The following is a 24293-nucleotide window of genomic DNA, read 5'->3' as shown; positions in this document are numbered from 1 at the left end:
GTGGGGGTAGGGGGTGAGAGAAGAATGGAGAAATTTTAGATTATATAGAAGGTAATTAGAGGGAGGAGGGGTTGGGGTATGAAATATGGTAGAATGAGACAGACATCATTACCCTATGTACATGTATGATTACACAAATGGTATGAATCTACATCGCGCACAACCATAGAAATAAAATGATGTACCATTTGTGTACAATGAATCAAATGCAGTCTGTAAAACTAAAGAATATAATAAAAAATCCTTTGGAGAGTATATGAAGGGATACAATCAAATGAATTTCCTTAATAATCATATTTTTAGTAAAATAAATTTAGCTACCCTTAACTGAAATAAAATCTTTTTCTTAGATTGCTAACTGCAAATCTTTCACTGTAGAAGTAGTATAACCACATTACAGAAGATATGGAAAAGAGAAAAAATTCAATTTCATTCATTGTTTTATTGAGTATTTTAGTGTACTTCCTTTCTAAATTCCATATGCATCTGTTTTTAATATTAGCTGACTATACTAAATTCTATAGCATGCACTTTTCAAATTAATCTTATACAACGGAAGCCTTTCTTAGCCTGATGTCTGTCAGTCCTTATTCATCCTTCCCTTGCCTTGAGAGGTTTCAAATGAATTCCCAATTTTTTTCATCTCTCTCCATGCTGCCCTCCTTTTGGCCACTTCTCTCCAAACACTGTGTGTCCTCCGTAATAATGGCATGGCAATGGAATGAGAGGCTTGTGAACACGGAGAGGTTGGGGAGCAAAGGAGTTACTGAATCATAAGGTTCTGGGGCCTAAGGAGTTTTTGAATTTTCTAGGCCACAGTCCCTGTTAGCAACTGATAAAACTGAGGTCAAGGCAGATGTACTGACTTATTCAAGTTAGTGACAGAATTGAGACCAAAGCCACAAGTCTTGGCTCTTAAGCTAGAGCTCACTCTACATAACTATCATGATCTATCTATCCTTTATCTAGTCACTAGTCAGTCACATATACCAGAGAATGAACTAAATATTAATACTTAAATAAAGTCTAAAATTTTTCCTCACCTCTCATAATGGTCAGGCATTAAACAAGTCCACAAATTATGCTTTATTAAACACAGGATTACTGTATCTGTACACAGTACAAAGTAAGGTCTTGTTTTGCAAATAAAACTCTTATGATTCTGCACATTAACTTGTAACAAAAATTTCATATACACTATTTTATATTCTATTTCTAAATAATTTTCACTATGACTTAAAGTATGGAAAATTAAGATAATCCATGACTATATATGGTCTGTTTTGAAGGGTATCAGAGATGAGAGGAATAAAAGAAAAAAGAAAAGAAATGCTTGTCAAGATGTTTCTCTCCTGGAGAAGAATCCTAAAAGGATGAATAAAAAGATGCAGTTTGAGCTTAAATTTAAGGCAAGTATTTATTATAGTAGCAACCAGGAAGTATAACAAGTTGAAATTCTTCATTTAATGACTATTGAACTGTTTGGAAATACTTCTATCATTATTACCTAATTTGTTAATAAGCACTAATAAGTAAAAATAAAAATACAGGTATTAATGATTTAACAACAACAAAAAGGCCTCAAATGTTAAGGAATGTGGAAAAAGAAATTGACTTTATAACTTACTCTCTTCTCATTGTAAACATGATGACTAAGTTACTTGTTTATGGAGGAGCACAGACCAGCATCTTTTTTTGGGAAAATAGTTGGAAACAGAATTGATCATGACTTAAGAAACTAGCAAGCATGTGGCCAAAAGTTTTGGCAAGACTATGAGCCACAGAATTTCTTTGACAACAGGATAGGGTAGACTGAGGCATGTGAATCTGGGAAGGCAAACAGACTCAAATATAGGTTCAGAGGAAGGTCAGATGGAAAATATGTTTATTTTAGACAAAATCAGATAGGAAGTCATTCTCAAAGCTAGGTTTAAAACAAGAAATCAGGGGTAGGTGATTGCCTAGCCCTGGACTGTGCTAGGTCTTGAATTTGATCTTCACTATAGTTTAAAAAAAAAAAAAAAAAAAAGTGGGTGGGGAGAGGGAAAAGGAAAACAGTTTTCTCTAGCAAAGAACACATTTGTTTTTTGTAAGACCTGAACCTTCCAAACAATTTCCAGCAAGACATAATTAAGATTTTCTTCCCTTTGCTCATGATATTGTCCCTTAAACTAGTTACAGGTCATAAATCTTTTCTTTTTTTCTTGCTTTTTTTTGGAGGGTGCTGGGAATTGAACCCAGGGTCACTTAAACACTGAGCCACATCCCCAGCACTGTTTTATATTTTATTTAGAGACAGGGTCTCACTGAGTTGCTTAGGACCTTGCTAAGTTGCTGAGGCTGGCTTTGAACTTAAGATTCTCCTACCTCAGCCTCCTGAGCAGCTGGGATTACTGGTGTATCACTGCACCCAGCCAGAACATAAATCTTAAATCAGAAACAAAACATGCAACTTTATTGGAGCATAGTCATTTCACTTTATGTGCAAATGTGATGACTGAATGCTAAGTGTGTGAAGTTTTTGTGTGATGTCCTAGCCTAGATGTCCAGCTGCCCCTGTTTCTGGGCAAGCAAGGGTCATGGGTAAGCATGGGATCATGGCCTGCTTATTCTGTTCTTCTGCCAGAGGCTGGATTGCTGTCCTTCCTGTACAACAAGAGATGAGCCTTTTATATTTTTATGACATAAATTTAACAGGAGAGTTTTATTAGTGACAATTTAAAAACCCATCTATTCATTCAACAAAAATATAAAAAGTATAAACTGTAACACAAAGAAAAATGTGTATCTATGATAGTGATTTTGCTAAGATTTTACCTTATCAATTCATGACTGTGAGAAAATCTGTCTATATATATCTATTCATAAAAAATTTTTATTCATTTTTTTCCTATAAAACCAATTAGTTGTTTGTAGACCTCTGATAGATTGTGGTCATAATGCTGCCACTTATATGACAGTCAATTTAATTTTCTTCTTTCTCCTTTTCAGTTATAGATTTGTCACAATAGTCATTTATTTCATTACTTTCATCTTATTTTGCTTTTCTTTTAGCTGAGAAAATAACATTTGAATTAGGAAAATAATTTCATTTAGTAAGAATGGGGACAGCAAAACTGTGTTTTAAGTTAATGCTGCTACTTAGCCACTAGGCTATGCTAAAGTACAGTTCATTTGTTAAGAATGCTGCTGTATCCCAGCTATGCACAAAAGCAGGAAATAAATTTAAAAACTGGATGTGAATCATGCAATCATTCAAAATCTAGCTGGTAATTTATTTAACAGATTTATCTAACAGTTTCTATAATTAGTTTATACGAAACACTCCAAATGAATAATGAATCCAATATTTTGCTAAATACATTTCTTTTGGTAATGTCCAATGTGGTTTTAAAAGGAGGGGATCATCATTAGACTTTTTTGCCTAAAGTAAATATCCATTTTAATTTGCATGAAGTTAGCCCAACTTGAAAAAAACCTATAAGGTATACTTATGAACTGATTAGTTATCGGAAACATGAGCTTTAGGTCACATGTGCTTTGCTTTCTTCTTCAAAAAATAGATCATTAAAAATGCAGTTTAAAACCACACACCATTTAATTTATTTAAGGTATTTTTTACACTAAAATCATTCTCATTCCTTGTAAATTGTCTTTAAAACCTTTTAAGTTTCAAGTTATGAATGCAGCTTATTCTAAAATTTACACCTTTTCCCCTTAAAACTCCAAGGAGCACACGGTTAATCATTTTCCTGGCTGTTATATCATCCTCAGTTACATACTGTGGGAGACACTGGGGCTTCAAACAGGCCTAAAAAGCTTACTGTGCAGTTGGAAACACATGAAAACATAAATAATATTTATAAAAATATTTAATTAGGAGCAATGCAGAGATCATAGGTAAGTGACACACAAAACAGAGTATGTGCTAAGAGTCCAAATATGAGAGTCCTACTTCATTGAAAAAGAATAGCCTTATACTACTAATGTCCCAGAGGATCTCTAAGTCTGATGTGCTGTCAAGATAAAACTCCATAACACTCTAAGTTATTGTTTAATCCACTGAACAACTCATCTGTTAAGAGGAATGTGCCATATTTTAAATATGAACACATCTTTTTAAAAAACAGCTTGTTTCTGTTATTCATATTAACAATATCAGCTTTTTTCTTTTTCAATTATTAATTATCATCTATTAATTATTAATTATAGGATGCATTATTTACAGAACATAATCCAACTTCAAAGTAAAATGTTATTAATCTACTATTCCTAGTACCTTGGTAGATGATTGCATACTGATAAGAAAAAGGTTAGTTGACTTTCTTTCTCAAATGTAGTTCAGTAAAACCCATTTAAGAAGCACTGCAGAAAAGATGAATGTAGTTATGCTGTGGTTGAAATCATGTTTTCCAATATATAGCTATGTACAGGGGTAATATTCAAAATATTTAAAAGTGTCACCACACAGGGACTGAAAAGCCAGAACAGATGCTGTGGTAAAGCACCTCCAACTGTCCCTGCCTAGAGGGATCAACTGCTATTACTGAAACATTGAAAATGTTCAATTCTGGTAAATTATCACTTCTAATTTTGTATTAATATAGTTTTTGTTGAACTGCAATGTGGACTATAATATTCTTAACTTAGCAGAACAATGTCTCAGATATTTTCATTTCTTTCACTTTGCATGCCATCAACTGCAGAGATGTCCAGAATGCCAGTTAGAATCTCTTAGCAGTGGGAGGTAATAACCCATGTGGCTGGAATGTGAGGCATGCCTAGTCTGAATCCTTTGGTAAGCTCTTGAGCTTTAGGTTAAGATTAAATTGAGAGACTATGACCTATCTTCTTCAGTGTCCCTTCTGTGGTCCCTTCTGTAGATCTGTAGTCTTGAGCAGAAGTCAATTGCAGAGCCAGTATGAAGGTCATTAGTTAGTTAAAGAAATGTGATAAAAACAAATTCTATTTTGGTGCAACAGAGTGACACCTCACTCTACCCCTACAAAAAAATCATACTCTACAGGGGGCTGGACTGACCCACCTGCTCTGGACCATTGTAAATTTAGGAGCCGCTAGATTAAGACCAGGGATTTCTTTCTTCAGAATTAAAGGCTACAGAACTTGCCCTATGCTTTGCTTAATGTTCCATTTTCCTTCCGGGAACAATCTGAAAGCCCCAGGGGTATTTGACATGGTACTGGCCATGGTAGATTATGGGCCATCTTGGCATTATGATAGACTCCCATTTCTTACTGTGCTCTTCATCAAAAGAAAAGGAGACTGAGCAAAAAATGATAGAGAAATAACTGCAGTTCCTGGAACATACTGTGTTCTTTTATGTCTGACTCGAAACTCTACTAGTCCCTAAGTACTTTGAGAGCTAGTGGCCGCTCTAGTCTCAAAGCACTCCATGCCAACTGTGTGAAACCTGTCATTAGCTCACAGCGCCCCCAGGACTCCTGCCTTTGTATGGGCTGTGTCATGTGACTGGAATGCCCTTCCTCCCCAGTGTTCACCTCCAAATTCCATGGTAAAAGTTCCAAACAGGAACAGAGGACGTCCTTGATAACTGTCTGCTGCATAAATTAACGGTGAGCAGTAGATAGATGAATGAAAGAACTGTAAGTATTAAGTCCCAGGATCTCCATCTGCATTATGAGCTGAGTCACAGACTTGACTTCCTCGGTACATTTGAGATGGCACAATGTAGGCTACCTAAATTACTGTTCCCTTTCTAAGAGGTGATGGTCCAAGGTATTTTTTCCCTTTCATGAGCTATTACGAAAATGTACATCCTGTCCTCCAAATCAAGGAAGTGATACAGTCTCACCCTGGTGTAGCAATGTTCTCATCCCAGTGGTGGTATGTACATTTGGATTGCCCCCTGCACAGCACCCAACTTCGTTTTCCCGAAGAGTTATCCAAAGAATCATTCTCATCTTTTGAACCATCAGCCTGTTTGTGATCTGGCTTCAAAGCCAGCAGATCTGTCCTGACAGGAATGTACTTTCCGAGACTCCTGAGACTGTGCTAAACTCAGGCAAGCCCCTTCAGCAACTGCTTCTCTCCATAAAAAGAAAAGTGGCCATTCTTTCCTATTGGCTAACACCTCATGCTGGGATTCGGCTGTAGTTAAGTCCTAAAGTGTTAATCTGTGAAAGATTTGGATTTCGAAAACTCATTTTATTTTATTCAAGATTTCAGACCTGTTCCTTCACCAGCTACAAGAGAAAAAGGACACCGGCAGAAACGAAGGTTGATTCAGACCATGGCACTGCGCAGGGGACAGTCCCTTTCCTGCTTGCTTATCATCAGTAGCAGTCTCTCCAGTATTGATCTAGTTTTCACTCACATGTCAGGCAAACACTCATATCTCTTCTGTCAAAACTTGAACAACCTCCTGGGTTATGTCAGAACCACCTTCTAGTTTTTATATATTCTCTGAAAGTTTAACCTTTTCTGGGGACTTGAACACTGGGCTTGTTTCAACTATTCCTGTATCTACAATGTAAAGAATTCTTGTCAACAGTTATCTCTGCATGTCTGAGTTATGACTAGTGTGTAACACCAAAATGACCGAGCCCAACATTGTGTCAGTGTACAGAAAAACAGTTACACTAACAACATACTCAGGTACTTACCCATAAATATTTTCATGGATCCAGAAAACTGGAAAACAACCTGTATACATCAATATTTTTGAGAAAACTCCATGTGGAAATCTGATAGGCTGGTTCTCTCACTAAGGTGACAAAAGTAATACAATGAAATGAAATAAAACAATTGAAGGGTAAAATATTTTCAAATGACACTTACCCACTATGCTTCATGTGTGGTGGTTTCTCCATGCGCACTGCCAGTTTGATTTTTAAGTCATAGTCCTGACTATTTTTTGGAACTATCATGCGGTGTAGTTCAGCAGACTTGGAGCTATTAGAAGTTGGGTATAATACCACCTGAAAAGGACAAAAAAAAAAATTGAAGTGCATGGAGTGTGTGGTACAGATCATCTCTGAACTGACACAGGAATCTATTCTGTACATTTCCTACTTGTGAAGAAGGTGTCAATGCCCAAACCTATCTCATAAACCATTTGACTACCTCCTACCACAACAGATGGGTTTTTGATATAGACATTTTTTTTGACAAGTATGTGTGTTCATATTATTACAAAATATGTTTTCTTCCTGTGTCACTTTAAAATGAATTAATAGCACAACAAACTACGGTTAAACTGACAGTTGAAAAATACTTAATGGACACCTATAATTTCAAGACTATTCAAAACTTCTTAGGGCCAAGAAAGTTCAGAAAAAGATTCATTGAAATTGCTGATAACATGCCTATAAACCAAAACCAATTATTGAAGCTGTACAAATATGCTCATATTTTAACATTTGCATTATAAAATAGTACTAAAGGAAATCAATTAGAGATGGACAAGAATGATCATAGCACATTTTCTACTCTAGATCAATATAATACCAAGAAAAGCTCTTCTTCCTGAATAAGCTTTTTCAGAACCATAGAGATGAATTATAATGAGTGAAACAAAGTAATTATTTTAAATACACTGCCAAGTTACCAAGTGATTATTTTTTACACTTTGAAAAGTCAACCCAAGAACGGAAAGCCCATTCTTCAGACACTAGTTGCCACCCAGACAAGGCACCATTTCGCTTGGTCTTGGCACTGTGTAAACATAACCTGTGTCCAAGCCTTGCTGGACATTTAAAATGGAAGCACTAGCCAGGTGTAGTGATACGCAAGCAATGGCTCAGAAGGCTGAGGCAGGAGGATAGCAAGCTCGAGGCCAGTCTCAGCAACTCGGCCAGGCCCTAAGCAACTTTGCAAGATCCTCTTTCAAAAGGTGAGGTGGCTCATGGGTTAAGCGCCCCTGGGTTCAATCCTTGGTACCCCCAGCCAAAACAAACAAAGAAACAAACAAACAACCTGCTGACATGGAAGAAAGCACAGCACATTATAAATTAAGTCATTCTTAGCTTAAATCAACAGGAAAACAAATAAACCTGAAGTTTAGATATGAAAGCACTATTGGTTTTTTTTGGCATTTACTTTCTTTTATTTATTTATTTATTATTTTTATTTTTTGATTAAAATCTTTTTTATTTTTACAGACTGGATTTTGAGTCATTGTACACAAATGGGGTACAACTTTTCATTTCTATGGTTGTACACAATGTAGATTCACACCATTCATGTAATCATCATATACATAGGGTGATACTGTCTGTTTCATTCTACTATATTTCTGTCCCTCACTCCCTCCCACCCCATTTTCCTTTACACCATCCAAAGTTCTTTCATTTTTCTCTTCCCCCTGCCACCGTCTCTCATATATTGTCATGCACTTATTGGAGAAAATATTTGGCCTTTGGTTTTTTGGGCTTGGTCTATTTCACTTAGCATGATATTTTCCAACTTCATCCATTTACTAGCCAATGCCATAATTTTATTCTTCTTCATGGCTGAGTAATATTCCATTGTTATATATACCAAAGTTTCTTTAGATATTCATCAGTTGAAGGGCATCTAGGTTGGTTCCACAATCTGGTTATTGTGAATTAAACTGCTATGAACATTGATGTGGCTTCATCACTGTAGTATGCTGACTTTAAGTCCTTTGGGTAAAAACCAAGGAGTGGGATAGTTGGATCAAATGGTGGGTCCACTCCAAGTTTTCTGAGGACTCTCCACACTGCTTTCCAGAGTGGCTGCACCAATTTGCAACTCCACCAGCAATGTATGAGTGTGCCTTTTCCCCCACATCCATGCCAACACTTATTATTGCTTGTGTTCTTGATAATAGTCATTCTAATTGGAGTTAGATGAAATCTTAGAGAAATACAAATTAAAACCACCCTAATTACTAGCACTTTTTCATATATTTGTTGATCACCTATATATCTTCTTCTGTGAAGTGTCCGCCCATTTCCTTAGCCCATTTATTGACTGGGTTCTTTATATTTTGGGTGTAAAGTTTTTTTAAGTTCTTTATAAGCTTTGGAGATTAGTGCTCTGTCTAAAGTGTGCGTGGAAAAGATTTTCTCCCACTCTGAAGGCTTTCTTTTCACATTATTGATTGTTTCTTGTGCTGAGAAAAAACTTTTTAGTTTGAATCTCTCCCATTTATTATCGCTTTTATTTCTTGCACTGTGGGGGTCTTGTTAAAGAAGTCTGGTCCTAAGCAAACATGATGGAGATTTGGGCCTACTTTTTCTTCTATTTGGTGAAAGGTCTCAAGCCTAATTCCTAGATCCTTGATCCATTTTGAGTTGAGTTTTGTACAGGGTGAGAGATAGGAGTTTAATTTCATTTTACTGCATATGGATTTCCAGTGTTTTTAAAGCAAACAAGGCAACTAAAGTTTTTGCTTCTTTTCCTTTCAAAAATCCTTCAATTGCATGTGTAAGTAAAAGTATTTACTGAAAATCTTCAAGCAAGGCACTCTCCCTCGGAAAGACAACACCATCACAAACAAAACCTTCTCAAACCATCCTCGACTGCAAGTTGTTCAATGTATTCACTATTTTTAGACTTTTTTCAATCCTTTCCTAAAAGTCTTTGCTCTGCTGAGACTGGCACATCCACATTCTCAAGCAACAAAGGACATTTAAGAACAGATAAAATGGTATGTGCCTTGTTTTCAAAATTGCAATCATACTCTAATATTGCCTTGTTTATACTGCTAAAATATCCAGTAGAACATTTTAAAGATTCTTAAGTGATGGTAAAGAAAAAATAAGTTGATAGCTTTTGGCTTAGACCAGAAGACAAAGGAATAGTTTTATCAACTTACAAGGTGATTCCAAAATAGCAGTAACAACAAGATCAAAGACTAAGAGCTACATATTCTCTCTAGCTGTGATATTCCTAGCAAAACTGGGAGGCTTTTCTGTCCTTCTCCCCATATATCCCTTAAAAAAAATTATTTGGGCAAGAGCCACCTATAGACTTTATTCTTTTTAAATTATTCCTTCTATGTTTATTAAAAATTGGTATTGTTCCAATTATAAAAGTCTTACACAGGAAATGAATATACAAAATTTTGACAATTTCTTCTTCTTTAAATACTGACAACAGGTTACTACATAAGGCCCCCAAATAACTAGTCATAGATGATCTGCAAATTAAGGATCATCCCAATATTTCATATCATTATTTCTCTCCTATTTTATTTTTCTGATGGGTATTTCTGACTGAAGTCAGTGAAAGGGGTTATGATTCAGCTCTGTTCAATTAAATAAACATGGGAGTGGCTCACTATGTGGACATACACCCAGGTGAAAGAATACGAAACCCCTCAAAGAAGCCACAGTCTTTTATTACCAGAACTCTCAGCTCTGATAACATCACCTCTGCCTATTATCATTCTATCCCTAGATATGCAGCAGCTTCGTGCTGTTGCTAACCTTGGGATTTCTTTGCCATCCTCTGTTTGGCTTCTCTGTCCTATCGTAAGTATAGTTAATTCCCCGTGTTAAGTTCCTTCCATTTGAAAGGCCTGGCATGGTTTCTCCTTTTTGGGCAGACTGATAAAGTTGTGATCACTGGCCCATGTAACAAACAGACCCACAGACAATGAAACCTGTGTTTCCAAAAGAACTGCACTAGAAAAATTTACCCTGAACTTAGTCTTAAAAAATGGTCTGTAAGCTAGCCTTCATATTTCCAAATTGCACGTACAGAAAGTAGTCTCAATCCTTCATATGATTCAGCTGTAAATGCTAATAGACAAGGAATAAGCTCCTAAGGTGCAGAGCTCTAAGGGCCATGGATAGTACAGGACAAAGGAGTTCTTTTCTGACGCACAGTACAGGTCTATTCAAGAGGTCTTGAACACTTCCTGGGTAGGGATCTTCACTGGTATTGGATAATTACTACTGCATGTTCGTCATTTTTCCATTTTTCAATACCTGTACCTCTTTTGTGCCTGCTGTATTGCTGTACACTGGATTTGTGTTAGGGAAGGATGGGGAGGAAGAGTGGAGTGGACAGGTGGCATGAACTTTAGTACACAGGTTGTCATGCTGCAAAGAGCAATAGCTAAACCTGGTGTAGATGCTGGACTGAATGAAAGGATGGGTTAGGATTGGGGGCTGCTTCCCCTGAATGTGTTCTATGTATAGAAGGAAGGGTAACGAAACCATCTGGTAACTTGAGGGGTAAACTATGGCAGATCAAGTTGTTCAATAGGATTCATGCATTCATAATACAGTATTGCTGCTAGTAAGCAACTGGTCAGTCAAGAACTGTGTCCTGGCTCCTCCTGCATCTAAGTAGGGACATGGGAAAAGTCCTAGGTAGTGGAGTGTGAAAGAGAAGTGATACATGTGTCACTTTGGGGAATATGATTAAGACATAGAGGGCTGGGGAGATAGCTCAGTTGGTAGAGTGCTCGCCTCGCAAGCACAAGGCCCTGGGTTTGATCCCCAGCACCGCAAAAAAAAAAAAAAAAAAAAAAAAAAAGACATAGGTATATCTTCTTCATTCCTCTCACCTCCCCCAGTTGAATGCAGAGAACACCAAAGTCATAGGAAATGAAAGAAACAGAAGATACCAGAGCCCTGAATCACCATGTGGAAGAAAGTCACCCTTCTCTCTGGAACACCCATAGTAAACACTCAAATGAGCAATAATGTTTTGAACACCTGAAATGTTGTCATTTGCTTGTTATTGCATTTAGTAATATCTTAACTAGAAATATTAAGGCAGTATTTTGCTTCATAAATCTGTAACTAGTACCTAAGTGCTTAAAGAATTTGTTTTTCATGATAAGCAGTTCCACTTTAATAGGACTTAATTCATGTATAGGTTTATGTGTCTGTCATTGAGTGTCAGAATAATTAAAATATTTAACAGATACAAAAATTTAGTATAGTCTTTTGTATCATAAGTTCACAGCTAAATTAAATTATAGCTCTGTACAAAATAGTTAACTTCTTATATTATTGAGCAAACTACTTTGTTCTTTGCTATTTTTTCCCTTAACCTTTATATATATTTCTGCTTCTAGCTTATTTTTGTTACCAACACATTAAATGTCTTGTCAGTTAGCATGACACATTTTTTGTGATTTTTTATCTAAAATATAAAGCCAGTGCATCTTTTTCATGATAAAATGTCAACATGACTTGCAATCTTTGCTAAGGTGTGATTAAAAAACAACCAAAAAATAGTTTTTTGAGCTTTGTTTAAAGTTCTGTCAATTTAATATACACATGCAGATGTGTTTAGAGTGACAGGGTTCTGCAGGATCTTAAGATACACTTCTTTCACCTGGTACCACTAAACTGCTTCTTTGCTATTGCTATACCTTTATTAACTCCAACCCATGTGAATTTGGGTGTATTTCACATTAACTAAACTGTCATGTATGAATTCAAACTATAAATTTCTCAATTTTTTTTTTCCATCAAACATCCAAAAAACAAAAAAATGTTAGGAGGAAAAAGCTAGAAAAGAAGAAGGGCTAGATAAATGATTATTCCCCTTTACAATCGTTCCTTCATAAGCGAATTACCACTTCTTCTAAAAGTCTAAAAGAATATGAGATTTACAAGGCAGACACAGGGAGGGGGATGAGAAATAAAGACATGGGACAATTGCAACTGAATTCTTACACAGTGGGCCCTAGGGAAAGGCACGCAACCCTGATGCTGACATTCCTCCCAGCTCTAAGTTCTCGAGCTCTGCCCACACTTGGCTGTGCAGCTGTTTCCTTGTTCCCTGGACCTCAGTTTCCATGGTTTGACAAGAGAAGAACTCAATCAATGCACTCATAGCATTTTCTGCTATGTTGATGCTCTTTACATCCTCAGGGACACCAACTTTTAAGAGTTAGGATGAAGAAGAGGACTCTGTTCTCTGTTCTCTGAGGCCAGAGGCCAAGAGGACAGAAGAAAGCCAGGAGGGTGGTGTGCCATATTCAAGAGGGAGAGAATAGTAAGATTATTTCAGCTACAACAGACACTGTGTGCAACAGCAGGGAGCAAGAGAAAATGGGATGGTGGTGCTTATGAATGGAACCAGAAAGGGTTATGGATATGCTGTAAAAAAAAAAAAAAAAGTGTTTTGCTAAGGAGTTTACATAGTATCATACAATCACAGTCAAAAATGTTTTAAGCCAGAAAATGACATAATAAAATTTTCATACCTTTGAGTAAAGAAAACCCCTCTCTCCAGCTGTATATACCCTAGAGAGAAGTCCTGTGCTCAGCATGGTCAAAACATGGTTTAAAATAGAGTAAGAAGGGACTGAAGGGACTAGAAATGCTATTAGTTGAAATCATCTCAGCTTATGATTAAAAATAATTTTTACTGACAAACAAATGTCCTTGAAACAAAAAATGTTCTAAGCAAGAGTGTGAGGGAATCTCTCTCCAGATGAACAGAGTCTATCCCTCTAAGGAACCTTGACTTTCTGGGTTCAACTGACATGTCTCTTTTTTATTGAACTGACAGAGATTAGAATACAGCAAAGATTCATGACTGCTCCTTGTGAACCCTTCAAGCACCTTTTTAGAAAGCTTAGGAGGACCTTGAGATCGTATGTATAAACAAAGGTCTACCAGAGCTTACTTCATTTCACAAACATGTATTTAGTAGATGTTAATAAGTAGCATATATTTTTTTCTGATATCACAACTCACATGGGGGAGAAGATGAATTGGAGATTTTTTTTTCAAAGAGATCTACATCCTTCCTTAGTAACATTTCCCAGTGTTTTAATACACTTAAGGATGCTTCATCTAAATTGTTTCTCCTTTGATATAATGTCACTGCTTCCTGTCCCGTTTAGCTGAAACAAGGAGCACCTGCTCATTCTCCCTCACACCAGGCTCTTTTGTGTACCAAGAGATCAGCAGTAAGTCTTCAGTCAACCCTCATGTCCCTGGGCTTAATCCAGTTCCCTTTATTTTCAAGGCTGAAAAGAATCCTGGAATTTACAATATGGGGTTGATCAAACTCCCAACCCCTTACCCATTGTGTACTTGGTCTAACAGAGAACTACAGGTCTCCTTCCTTCTGTATAGCACATTTTTTTGCATAGGAAAAGTTGTTTGGGAGCGGAAATGAAATGGTAAAAGAAAGTATTCTCTCAATTACATATACTTCTTTGCCATTACCTTGGTAAAAGAGATGAAGAGCTTTGTTATTTGTATGATGGGAGGCTGAGGAGAGGGCAAGGAAAGAAAAGTAAGGAGTGCCAACTATTTCTCAATTTTGTTTCTTTTTTGATGCCTTTACTTAATACTATGCTTTCATTTGAAGGAGTATTTGACATGCCCTGAGGGGCTCCTGTGTGATAGAGAGGGCAAGTTATCTGTGCTTCCCATAAAATTAAGCCAACATCTTTAAGCCATTTTCCCCAATTGTTTCCCCTGAAATTGTATATATTATAGGGTACAGTAACTTTTTTGATATACATAGTAAATGTTCACATGTCCATCTCTTCACCTCATTACGCTTTTGGTTCTTTTTAAAAGTTAAATAATTTGTAATTGACAAATAATAATTACATGTATTTATAGAATACATAATAAAACATTATGTGGCCTTAAAAATGAACGGTCATTTGCACCAATGTAGATGGAATCAAGGGTACTATGCTAAGTGAAATAATCTAGGCACAGAAAGATCACTACATGATCTACATGATCTCAGTTATATGCACAACCTAAAAAAGTTGATTTCATGGAGACAGACTAGAAAGGTGGTTACCAGAGGGTGGGAAAGGAGGAGACAGAATGGGAAATGGAAGATGTTAACCAAAGGGTACAACATTTGAATTAGACATTAAAAAAAAATCTCTAAGTCATTTAAAACCATGGTTACCTTCACATCCTATTGTAGATACTACCATGTGTTTATTTGTTGGCTTTTTGGCTGTATGGTTGTAAAGATGGATGCTTAGAAAAATTAGAAACAAAAATTCTAACTTTAAATGAATGCTTCACTGAAGTGAAAAGAGAAAAAGTCTTGCCAACTCAAGTACTGCCAAAATTTGATAACGGGAAATGAGAGTAGTAAATTTTAGAATTTGTGTGTCATTTACTGTAGTCTCTAAAGTTCTATGACGCTCTCATACTTCCATTTCTGGAAAGTCACAGGTTGAATACTGGCCTCCCCCAAATGCCCAGGTCCCAATCCCCAGAACCTCTGAATAGCAAACAGGAGTCAAATGGCAAAGTTCCAGCAAATGGAATCAAGGTTGCTAATTAGGAGATGACCCTGCATTGTCCGCGTGGGCCCAATATACTCAACAAAGGACATTAATATAGAAGAGGAAGGCAGAAGAGTCAGTGTTGCAATGGTGTAACACAAAAAGACATGATCAGTCATTGCTGGCTTAGAAAACATAAGGGCCCTGAGTCAAACAATATGGCAGCCTCCAGAAGATGGACAAGGGGAAAACAGAAAAAAGGAATCTCATGTAGCACATTTAGAAAGGAACACAACTTTCCTGAAACCCAGTTTTAGACTTTCAGAATTTAAGGTAATAAATGTGTATTCTTTTAAGCCACTAAATTTCTGTTAAATTCTGTTAAATTAAAGCAGCAACAACAAACTAATATATGGACAATAAAAGATGAGATTTGATCTTAAAAAGAACCCTTAAATTTACCTTTTAAATTTATTCTCCTAAGTGTGTGATTCAAAGATTATCTTTAAATGAAACTTTCTATCATTAAGTTTGTCTACTTTGTGTGTGCACACTCATGTGCTTATTTCTCTCACATTCTTAAAGGATTATGTTTGTACAAAATCTATAAAACTATATTTTTCTGTTACTTAGTATAAACATAGTTAAAGCCAAGTTTAAACTTTCCCTACAATAAAAAAGTCTCAAAGTAAGAAATAACAATGAGGCTAATTTCAAGTTCCATACAACCAAATGAGCAAGGATTACTTTTTCTATTTTCAAAGGCTTTTTTGAAGATTTTGAAAGACATACTCAAACTCATCAGTTATTATATTTTTCATGACTCAATTAAAGATATTGTCCTTTTTTTCATCTTCATACACCATTTCATTGCTTCTGAGGTACTGATTTCATATTTCTCCTTAGATGGAACAGTAAGTTTCATCATTGCTATAGTTACATCTGTGTTTTTTTAGACTTACATAGACAGGAAAGCATCATTATTCTTGATCTATTCCCCTCAGTTATAAATTATGAATAGCACTAACCTTTGCATTTACTTACCAATACAGTTTCTATTACAGGACACTGCATGAGCAGCTTTATTATGTTTCTTTTTACTAGCCTGATTATAATACCTGCCATTTATGAAGAACCTTTCAACTGAGTATCTCGGAGAGCTTTGTGAAATTTAAATTAATTCTCACTTGCCTTGAAAAAGCAGGCATTATCTTGCTACGTAAATAATCTGGGACTGAAGCTAAATGAATAACTTAGGAAAATCACTTCCAGATAACAATGCATACTTTGAATTTTACATCTCCCTCTCAATATAACACATTATTCCTTAAATTATTTCACAAATATTATATTAATGAATTTAGCTTAGATCTCACTCTTTGGCTATTAAATATTACAAAAATTCTGGAGTCATCAATTTCTGCCAATCCACTACATAGGTTGGCAGTCTGGAAAGAAAGGAGAAACAGATAATGTCTAAACTTGAGTAATTTAGCTGTACCCTTTAAGGGTATGAAACATACAATTAGAAAGAAACCTTTTGGGCTTGACTAGTTAACCTCTATACTATAGGTGACTATTGGTATTTATATTAAAAACCAATTATGAAGAGTAAAGAATTCACATTCTTCATTTGAATACGGAATCAACACAAGGTCTAACATTCATAATCTGCCAAAATGATAAAATAAAAACCTTTCCAATTAATAATTTTATATGTATATAAATGAGTATTAGTTATTTAAACTATGTAAAAGGAAGACAGACAAGAAAGCATGGGGTTGAGAAATCTCTGTGTGGTATATTTTCATTTGCTGCAAAAAATCAAATGAATTCAGGAAGGTATGTGCAAAGATGAAATGGTGGTAGAGAACAAAGGCCAGGGGAGGAGAAGATCTGTGGGCAGAGAAAGAGAGGTAAAGTTGCTTGTTAGTGGATTCATGGCTATTATGGTTCCATCAATACCATGTAAGTCAATGTCTTACAAAAACAGGTTTCAAACCTTTCATTTTGCCATGTGGAACAACCAACTATTTTGAATCTTGAATTTTTGATTTAAGGACTTTATTTTTGACTCATGCAATTTACATAATATGAACTAGCAGGAAATAAAAGCTCATAGGTTTTGTTAGCAGGCAATTGAGTTGGACATTCTCTCCCATCCCCACCTTTACTGAGGTAGTACTGACAAATAAAAATTGCATATGTTTATAACATAATGTGATGTTTTGATATTAACCAATATAGTTGTTTTTATATGTATGCAGTGAGAGCATTTAAGATCTACTTAGAAAATTTCAAGTACACAGTATATTATTATTAACTATAATCATTAGGCTGCACAATAGATTTCTGGAATTTATTCATCCTGCCTAATTGAAATTTTGTATTCTTGAACAACATCTCTTCATTCCATCACCCCCTTGAAGTCCACACCCCTGACACCCATCATTCTATTCTGTTTCTCTGAGTTTGACATTTTCGATTCCACATAAATGACACCAGGCAGCATTTGTCTTTCTTGTCTCACTTGTTTCACTTAGCATATCTTCCATGTTCATCCTTGTTGTTGAAAGTGACAAGATTGTCTTCTAAGTTTGGACAGTATTTCACTGTATATATGAGGAAATGTTCAACTTCACTAACCATCAGGGAAATGCAAATTAAAACTACATAAAAAAATAAAACTACATGATTTATCATGTCATACCTCTTAAAATGACTATTATCAGAAAGAAAAAAACAAATGTTGGTAAGGATGTGGAAAAAGGGAACTCTTGTACCCTGTGAGCAGGAATAAAACTATTATACTGTTATGGAAAAGACTTTAAAAGCTCCTCAAAAATTAAAAATAGGACTACCATGTGATCCTTCAATCACATGGCTGGGTACCTACTCAAAGGAAGTTCATATGTAGCAGAGATGCCTACATTCCCAGTTCACTGCATTATTCACAATAGCAAAGCTATAGAACCAACTTGTGTCCACAGGTGGATGAATGGATAAAATAAGGTAGATGAAGTGAAGTACCTTGAATAACTTCAAGATGCAGAGATATTTCTTTTATTAATACAGTAACTAAAAGAAAAGTTTAGTAATGGACTTAAGAATGTTCCCACCAGCTTCTGTTTGGTCTATAGGATACAGACCAATTGTAGTAGATCCTCAATATTATTAGAATCCAAATTTTATATCATTTCTACAATTGTTTCAGCTTATTATCTGATTAGGGATCTCAGTAATTCAAGAAAAAGTGACTCATTTGACTTTCTACCATAACTTTGCATAGGAGAAATGAAATCAAATTAGGCAAACTTCAGGAAATTTATTTATATGTTCATTCATTCTTCCAGCATTAATTGGATATTTACTGTGAGTCAGAAATTGCTAGATAGATGCTATTGCTAAAATTGATCATTTGTTCTAGACTTTACCTTTAGACAGGTGACAAAAAACTAGATAGCATCATGAATTTAAGAATTTATTTTGCTTGTTTGTGCCATAATTTCTTCATCCAAAAAATGAAGAGATTGAACTGACTTACAGTATTCTTTTTGATGCTGAATTACATTAACCAACAAAACAGAAATGGCCTGAAGCAACAATTGGTTTTGTTTCTTAATTAGTTATAGATAAAATATCATATCAATCATATAAAACTAAGATAAGCCATTAAGTAATTTTTGCTAAAATTGAACTGAATTATAAAGTGTTTCATTTATAAAGAAAGTATATTTTCTAGCTAAGTCAATTTCATCAGAACCTCAAGAAGTAAATAACTTTAGATTATCTACCCTTATCCCAACCTTAGCTCCAGGGTTTCAATTTATCTATTTAAAAAAAACCTCTGATTATTTTGGATATTTATTTCCATGGTACTATGGGTTACAAATGGGTTAATATCGGTCTTATGTACCTATGCAAGACATTTCTACATGCTTACTCAATATCCTCTTTTTTCTTACTGAAACAATCCTGGTTGTGTTCAAAGCAACCATAAGACAAAGAGAATTTCCTAAGACTCTCATGGATCTAAATATATTAAGAAGAAGCAAAAATATATAAAATAGTCAGTAGTACATTGATAAAGAATATGCTAATTAAGTTCCATATATTAAAATATAGAAGATACTGCTATGAAAATTTTAATATGCCCTCAATAAATGGAGGGATATACAGTGTTGATGAGTCAGGAGCCTCAATTTTGTTAAATTGTTCATTGTTTCAAATTGATCTTCAAATTCAATGCAGTAACAATAAAAATCACCCTCTTTCAAAAAACAAAACAAAACAAAAAAACAGAAAAAAACAATCTGATTAAAAAATTCACAAGACAAAGCAAAGGATCTAAAATTCTCAGGACTCTGAATGAGAACAGAGAAAAAAAAAATTAAAATCCCCAAATTAGAAGACTAGCACCACCTGATTTCCAAACATGTTGCAAAGCTAATGTAATCCAGCAGTATGGAGTTGTCATCAAGACAGGAAAATAGATCAATGGAACAGAATACAGAGCCCAGAAAGAGATCCACAGATATAAACAACTGGCTTTTCAACAAATGTGCTAAGTAAATTCAATGAAGAAAGTCTTAAGAAATTGTGCTACAACACTTTGTTACTTACATACCAAATATATGAATTCTAGGTAACTCTAGATACAAAAATTAACTAAACATGGAACAAAGTCCTAAACATAAAAAATTAAAATAAAACCTTAAGAAAACAGGGGGATTATGACCTTGAATCTGGCAAAGATTTCTTGGATGCAACATCAAGAGCAAAAGACATAAATGAAAAAATTCATAAATTGGATTTCATCAAAATTCAAAAACTTCCCACTCTTTGAAACCCACTGTTAAGAGAATGAAAAGACAAGCCAAAACTCAGAGAAAAATATTTATATCATATAATGTGATAAAGGAGGTATAAATACTGCATTACAATCTTCCCAAACTCAAAAATAACAAGCAACCCAATTAAAAATTGAGGAAATTTTTGAATAAATTTTTCATCAAAAAATAAGTACATGCTGGGGAAGCATACAAAAAGATGCTCAAAATCATTAGTGTAAGTTTTAGGGAAACTGTACTGTGAAAACTACAATGAAATAAAAATACATATCTCCTAGAAATAAAGGGATTAGTTTAGTGTATGTGCCTGACATTTGTTCTATCCAGGAGAGAGGAAGGCCTCTATTATTCTGAGGAAGTAGTGAAATGTCAACTTCTGCTGCAATCATCACCTACAGGGAACCATGGTGGAAGATGCCTATTTATAACTTGCTAGGGCCATTCAGTGAGAAAGTAAGGGATGCTTTTCCCTCTCTATGCCTCAGGTCCTGGCCAAAGCCTCAGAGAATGACATAAACCTACTGAAGAACAACTAGCTGGTACATGTCATAGAGTTCTGTAAGCCATACATAATTAACTGCTGCTAGAAAAAATGTTTAGAAAGAATTTGCTCCATATATGAATTATCTCCAGTCCTTCACCTGTCTGTGGTCCTGCTTCTTGTCACTGGCATGGCTACTGATATTGACCTATAGAGTCATGTAAGGAATTGTTACGTAGAAGGGTTTAAGAAGAAAAGAGATTTTTCTGTGATTTTTCAGTTTCCTAAAAACCGTACCACTTCCTAGAATGACAAAAATAAAAGTCTTCTGTAGACAGTAAGTAGAAGAAGACATACATAAAATGTAACAGAATATCCATTCCAACTGGAAGCTAATTATATGAATATGCTAGTTAAAGTAGCAGTTGGCTATTTCAATAAAATGGGATATTAAATTTTGCTTTCAAATTGAAGAAAATACCTATAATTATGATTTCACTATCAGCTTCTCTGATTCTTTTTTCATTCATATATAGATAATGTTGACAATTCTTTTTAAATTCTCAAATACAATTTCTGTTTGAGCCAATGCAAAGGCCTAAAATGATCTTTAGCAATTTAACTGTACACTTAATTGTAAAAAATTCAAATGTTTAATTCTTTAATAAAACATTAAAAATCTATTCCTGATCTATCACTTTCTATGCTGAAATTATAAGTTCTACCATGTCTAACCTACACACAAGGCAATTAGGGACATATTTTCAACGCTATGGTTCAATTGGATGTATGTGATATTTAGTTAAACACATTATACTTGGCTTAAAGAATTAATGTAGCTCTTAAAAATTCAAATATAAATGAGGAACTTATAGAGAATTTGACTTAACCAGAACTATACAAAGAGAGAGAGAGAGAAAGCAAAAATAATATATGCAGGAAAACAAGAGGGACAAGAAAGGGAAATTTAGTCTGACAGCAAATCAGAGGCCCCAGGACAATGTTCTTAGTACACAGTTATTTGAATAAACTATAACATAGCTTTTTCTTGTCAGGTTTCAGAAACAAACAAAAATTTATGCATATTCTGATAACTCCTCAGGGAGGTCTCTTTCAAAGTTCAATAATATAGACAAAAGAAAGCAACTTAGGGAAAAAGACAAATACACGTTAATTTTTACTTGCCATATTAAGATATTATAAACTTCTTGTAAGATAATAGTTCATTTCAATTGAATGATTGTTAAGGTTAATTTATCTTAATATTTAAAATGTACTTGAAATTAACCACTACCTGCTATTTCTACATAGTACTTAAGTTTATAAAACATGCAAACAACTATCACTTTAACATTAGGCACGAACATCTTAATTTTAAGAAATGTTGCACAGAAGTACAGAAAAAGTTTTTTAAAAAGAAGACATCTGTAAAATTAAAATCTTAATTTCAAGAATATTGTTGCTCTCAAAACATATATCTAAGAGGTGAGTAAACTTTTAGCTTTTTTGCTATTGTGAATATCATTTAATAAAATTAGAAAGAGGTTCTGACTCTAAAAAAAAAAGTAGATAGTATGATGTGTGTGTTTCCTCATCTTCATGGAGGTAGAGGAATCGTCAACCCCAGAATATTTTTATGAGGAGACACCAAAACCATGAACTCAGTTGTGCACAACAGATTCTTTTTCTAATAGCTGTGGGAAAGATCTGAAAAGCACGATGGAAAAACTATTGCTTATGCATTATAGCGGTTTAGGTGTGGTGTCCCCCAAAAGCTCATGTGTGAGACACTGCAAGGTTTGGAGGAGAAATGATTGGGTTATAGCCTTAACCTAATTAGTGAATTAATTCCTGAAGGGATTTACTGAGTGGTAACTAGAGGCAGGTGGGGGTACGGTTATGGGATATATATTTGTATCTGGAGAGTAGAGTCTCTCTCTCTGCTTCCTGATCACCATGTGAACTCCTTCCCTCTGCCACACTCTTCCTCCATGATGTTCTGCCTCACCTTGATCCCCAAGAAATGGAGCTGCCTTCTATGGAGTAAGAACTCTAAAACTGTGAGCACTCAAACTTTCCTCTTCTACAGTTTTCTGGTCAAGTCCTTAGGCACAGCAGTGAAAGAGATGACTAAAACACACATGGAATCATTATTTAGATTTTTATACAGTTCTGTTAAGTAAATCTTGCTTTAAAAGCTTTTCAGGATGAAATCATCTTGAGAGGAACTATCGGGAGAAAGGAAGATAGCGAAGAGCTTGCTTCCCTGGCAGCTCTGTGGCGTGAAACCAAGAAAAGCAAGCAGGCAGCTTTTCAGCAAGGTGGATGAATAAACAAAAACTAAGAGGAGTTTATTGGAATTTAATACTGGACACTTGAAACAGACAGGGGGCTCTGGAGATTGACTAAAATGAAATAAGAAGAAATCTCCAGTGCCCCAGCCATGGCAGGGGCTGGAGGCACAATTCAGAACAGTCCATCTGTGAATACAGTAAAACAATAAAGAAATTAAAGAAACATTCTCGGGAGGACGAAGTGTCTTAGGATACAATGAGTTTAGAGACAGAGTCACTGCCAGACTAAATAGTAAGGTGCTGCATAATATCCTTGTATGGGGAAAAAAAACTGCATCGCCTGGCAGCCTGTGGAGAATAGTGGAAGGAACCATTTGCATTGGTGGCACAAGGGCCTGAAGCTGCGGGCCCTGATTTCTGGCAGACTTGAGTCTGACTCGAAAACCAAGCTGGGAAAACCCATGCTGCACAACAGAGAATGTGCCTAAGGGACCAGGAGAAAATCAAGCGTGGAGAGAGGTTTACAAGGGAATTCTGGTTGTAGAAACTCACCTGGTTTCCTCCTCCCCTTCCTGCAATCTGGCTGCTTGCAGGGCCAGACAGGAGAGAAGTGCCTGACCAAAAATTTGAAAGGGCTGGGGTGGGAGAGACTGAATCTGAGACCAGGAACCTTGGGATCTGCAGGCAACATAGTGGGCTCAGAAATTGCCTCCTATACTGCAGGAAAGGAAATCCCCGGGAGGCACTCTTCCAGAGTGGACTAGCAATTGCTGGGCCCTGAAGGCATGCCTGGTTCTTAGGTTTCTCTTATTTCAAGTTGACAATCCAGATTAACCATTGCAGCTTCATATTTTAGAATAATTTCAGTTATTAAAATAGTAGAGAGAGTTCCTGCATACATACCACTCAGTTTTCTCCATTATAAACTGTATACACTACCATGGATCATTTGTTAAAACCAAGAAGCTTCCATTGGCACAGTTATATTAACTAAACTACAGATATTATATGGATTTCACCCATTCTCCTATAAACATCCTCTTCCTGTTCTAAGATCTAATCCAAAACACCACATTGCATTTGGTATTCATATTTCTTTAGTCTCTTCCCATCTGTGATAGTTAATCAGTCTTGATTCTTATAACTTTGAAATTCCTGAACAGAACTGATCAACTGTCCCTTATATTGTTCCCAGTCTGGTTTGGGTTCCCAATCTGATGTTTCCTCATGCTTTGAGTACATTTTTGTTTAAGTTTTGGGAAGAAAATCAGAGATTCAGTAAGTCGATCTCATAACAACCTATTAGGGGTACATGAAATGCACTTGATATCACTGGTACTGTCAATCTTCATTATCTGTTTTAATGAAGTACATTTTGCAGATTATTGTTGTTGTGTTAGGTTTCTTGTGTAATCTTCTTATCATTCCTTTTAGTGAAGTTATGCCCTATCTTTGCAATAAAGGTATTTTCGTTTGCC

The 24293-nt window shown here is 35.5% G+C and overlaps 1 protein-coding gene across 16 annotated transcripts in view; it reads right to left on the bottom strand.

Annotated features, from left to right (window-relative positions):
* The window catches only part of Cadps2 (calcium dependent secretion activator 2), a 526649-nt gene that overhangs the window by 215866 nt on the left and 286490 nt on the right, over positions 1-24293 (bottom strand). For all 16 annotated transcript variants that reach the window (XM_047562660.1, XM_047562665.1, XM_047562675.1 and 13 more), the window contains exon 8: positions 6820-6959. In XM_047562660.1, coding sequence (XP_047418616.1) covers positions 6820-6959 — 140 coding nt within the window. The remainder of the gene's footprint in view (positions 1-6819; positions 6960-24293) is intronic.

This window comes from Sciurus carolinensis, chromosome 8 (assembly GCF_902686445.1).
Source record: "Sciurus carolinensis chromosome 8, mSciCar1.2, whole genome shotgun sequence".
Taxonomy (NCBI): domain Eukaryota; kingdom Metazoa; phylum Chordata; class Mammalia; order Rodentia; family Sciuridae; genus Sciurus; species Sciurus carolinensis.
The sequence above is the reverse complement of the archived record's forward strand: the minus strand, read 5'-3'. Positions and strand labels throughout refer to the sequence as shown.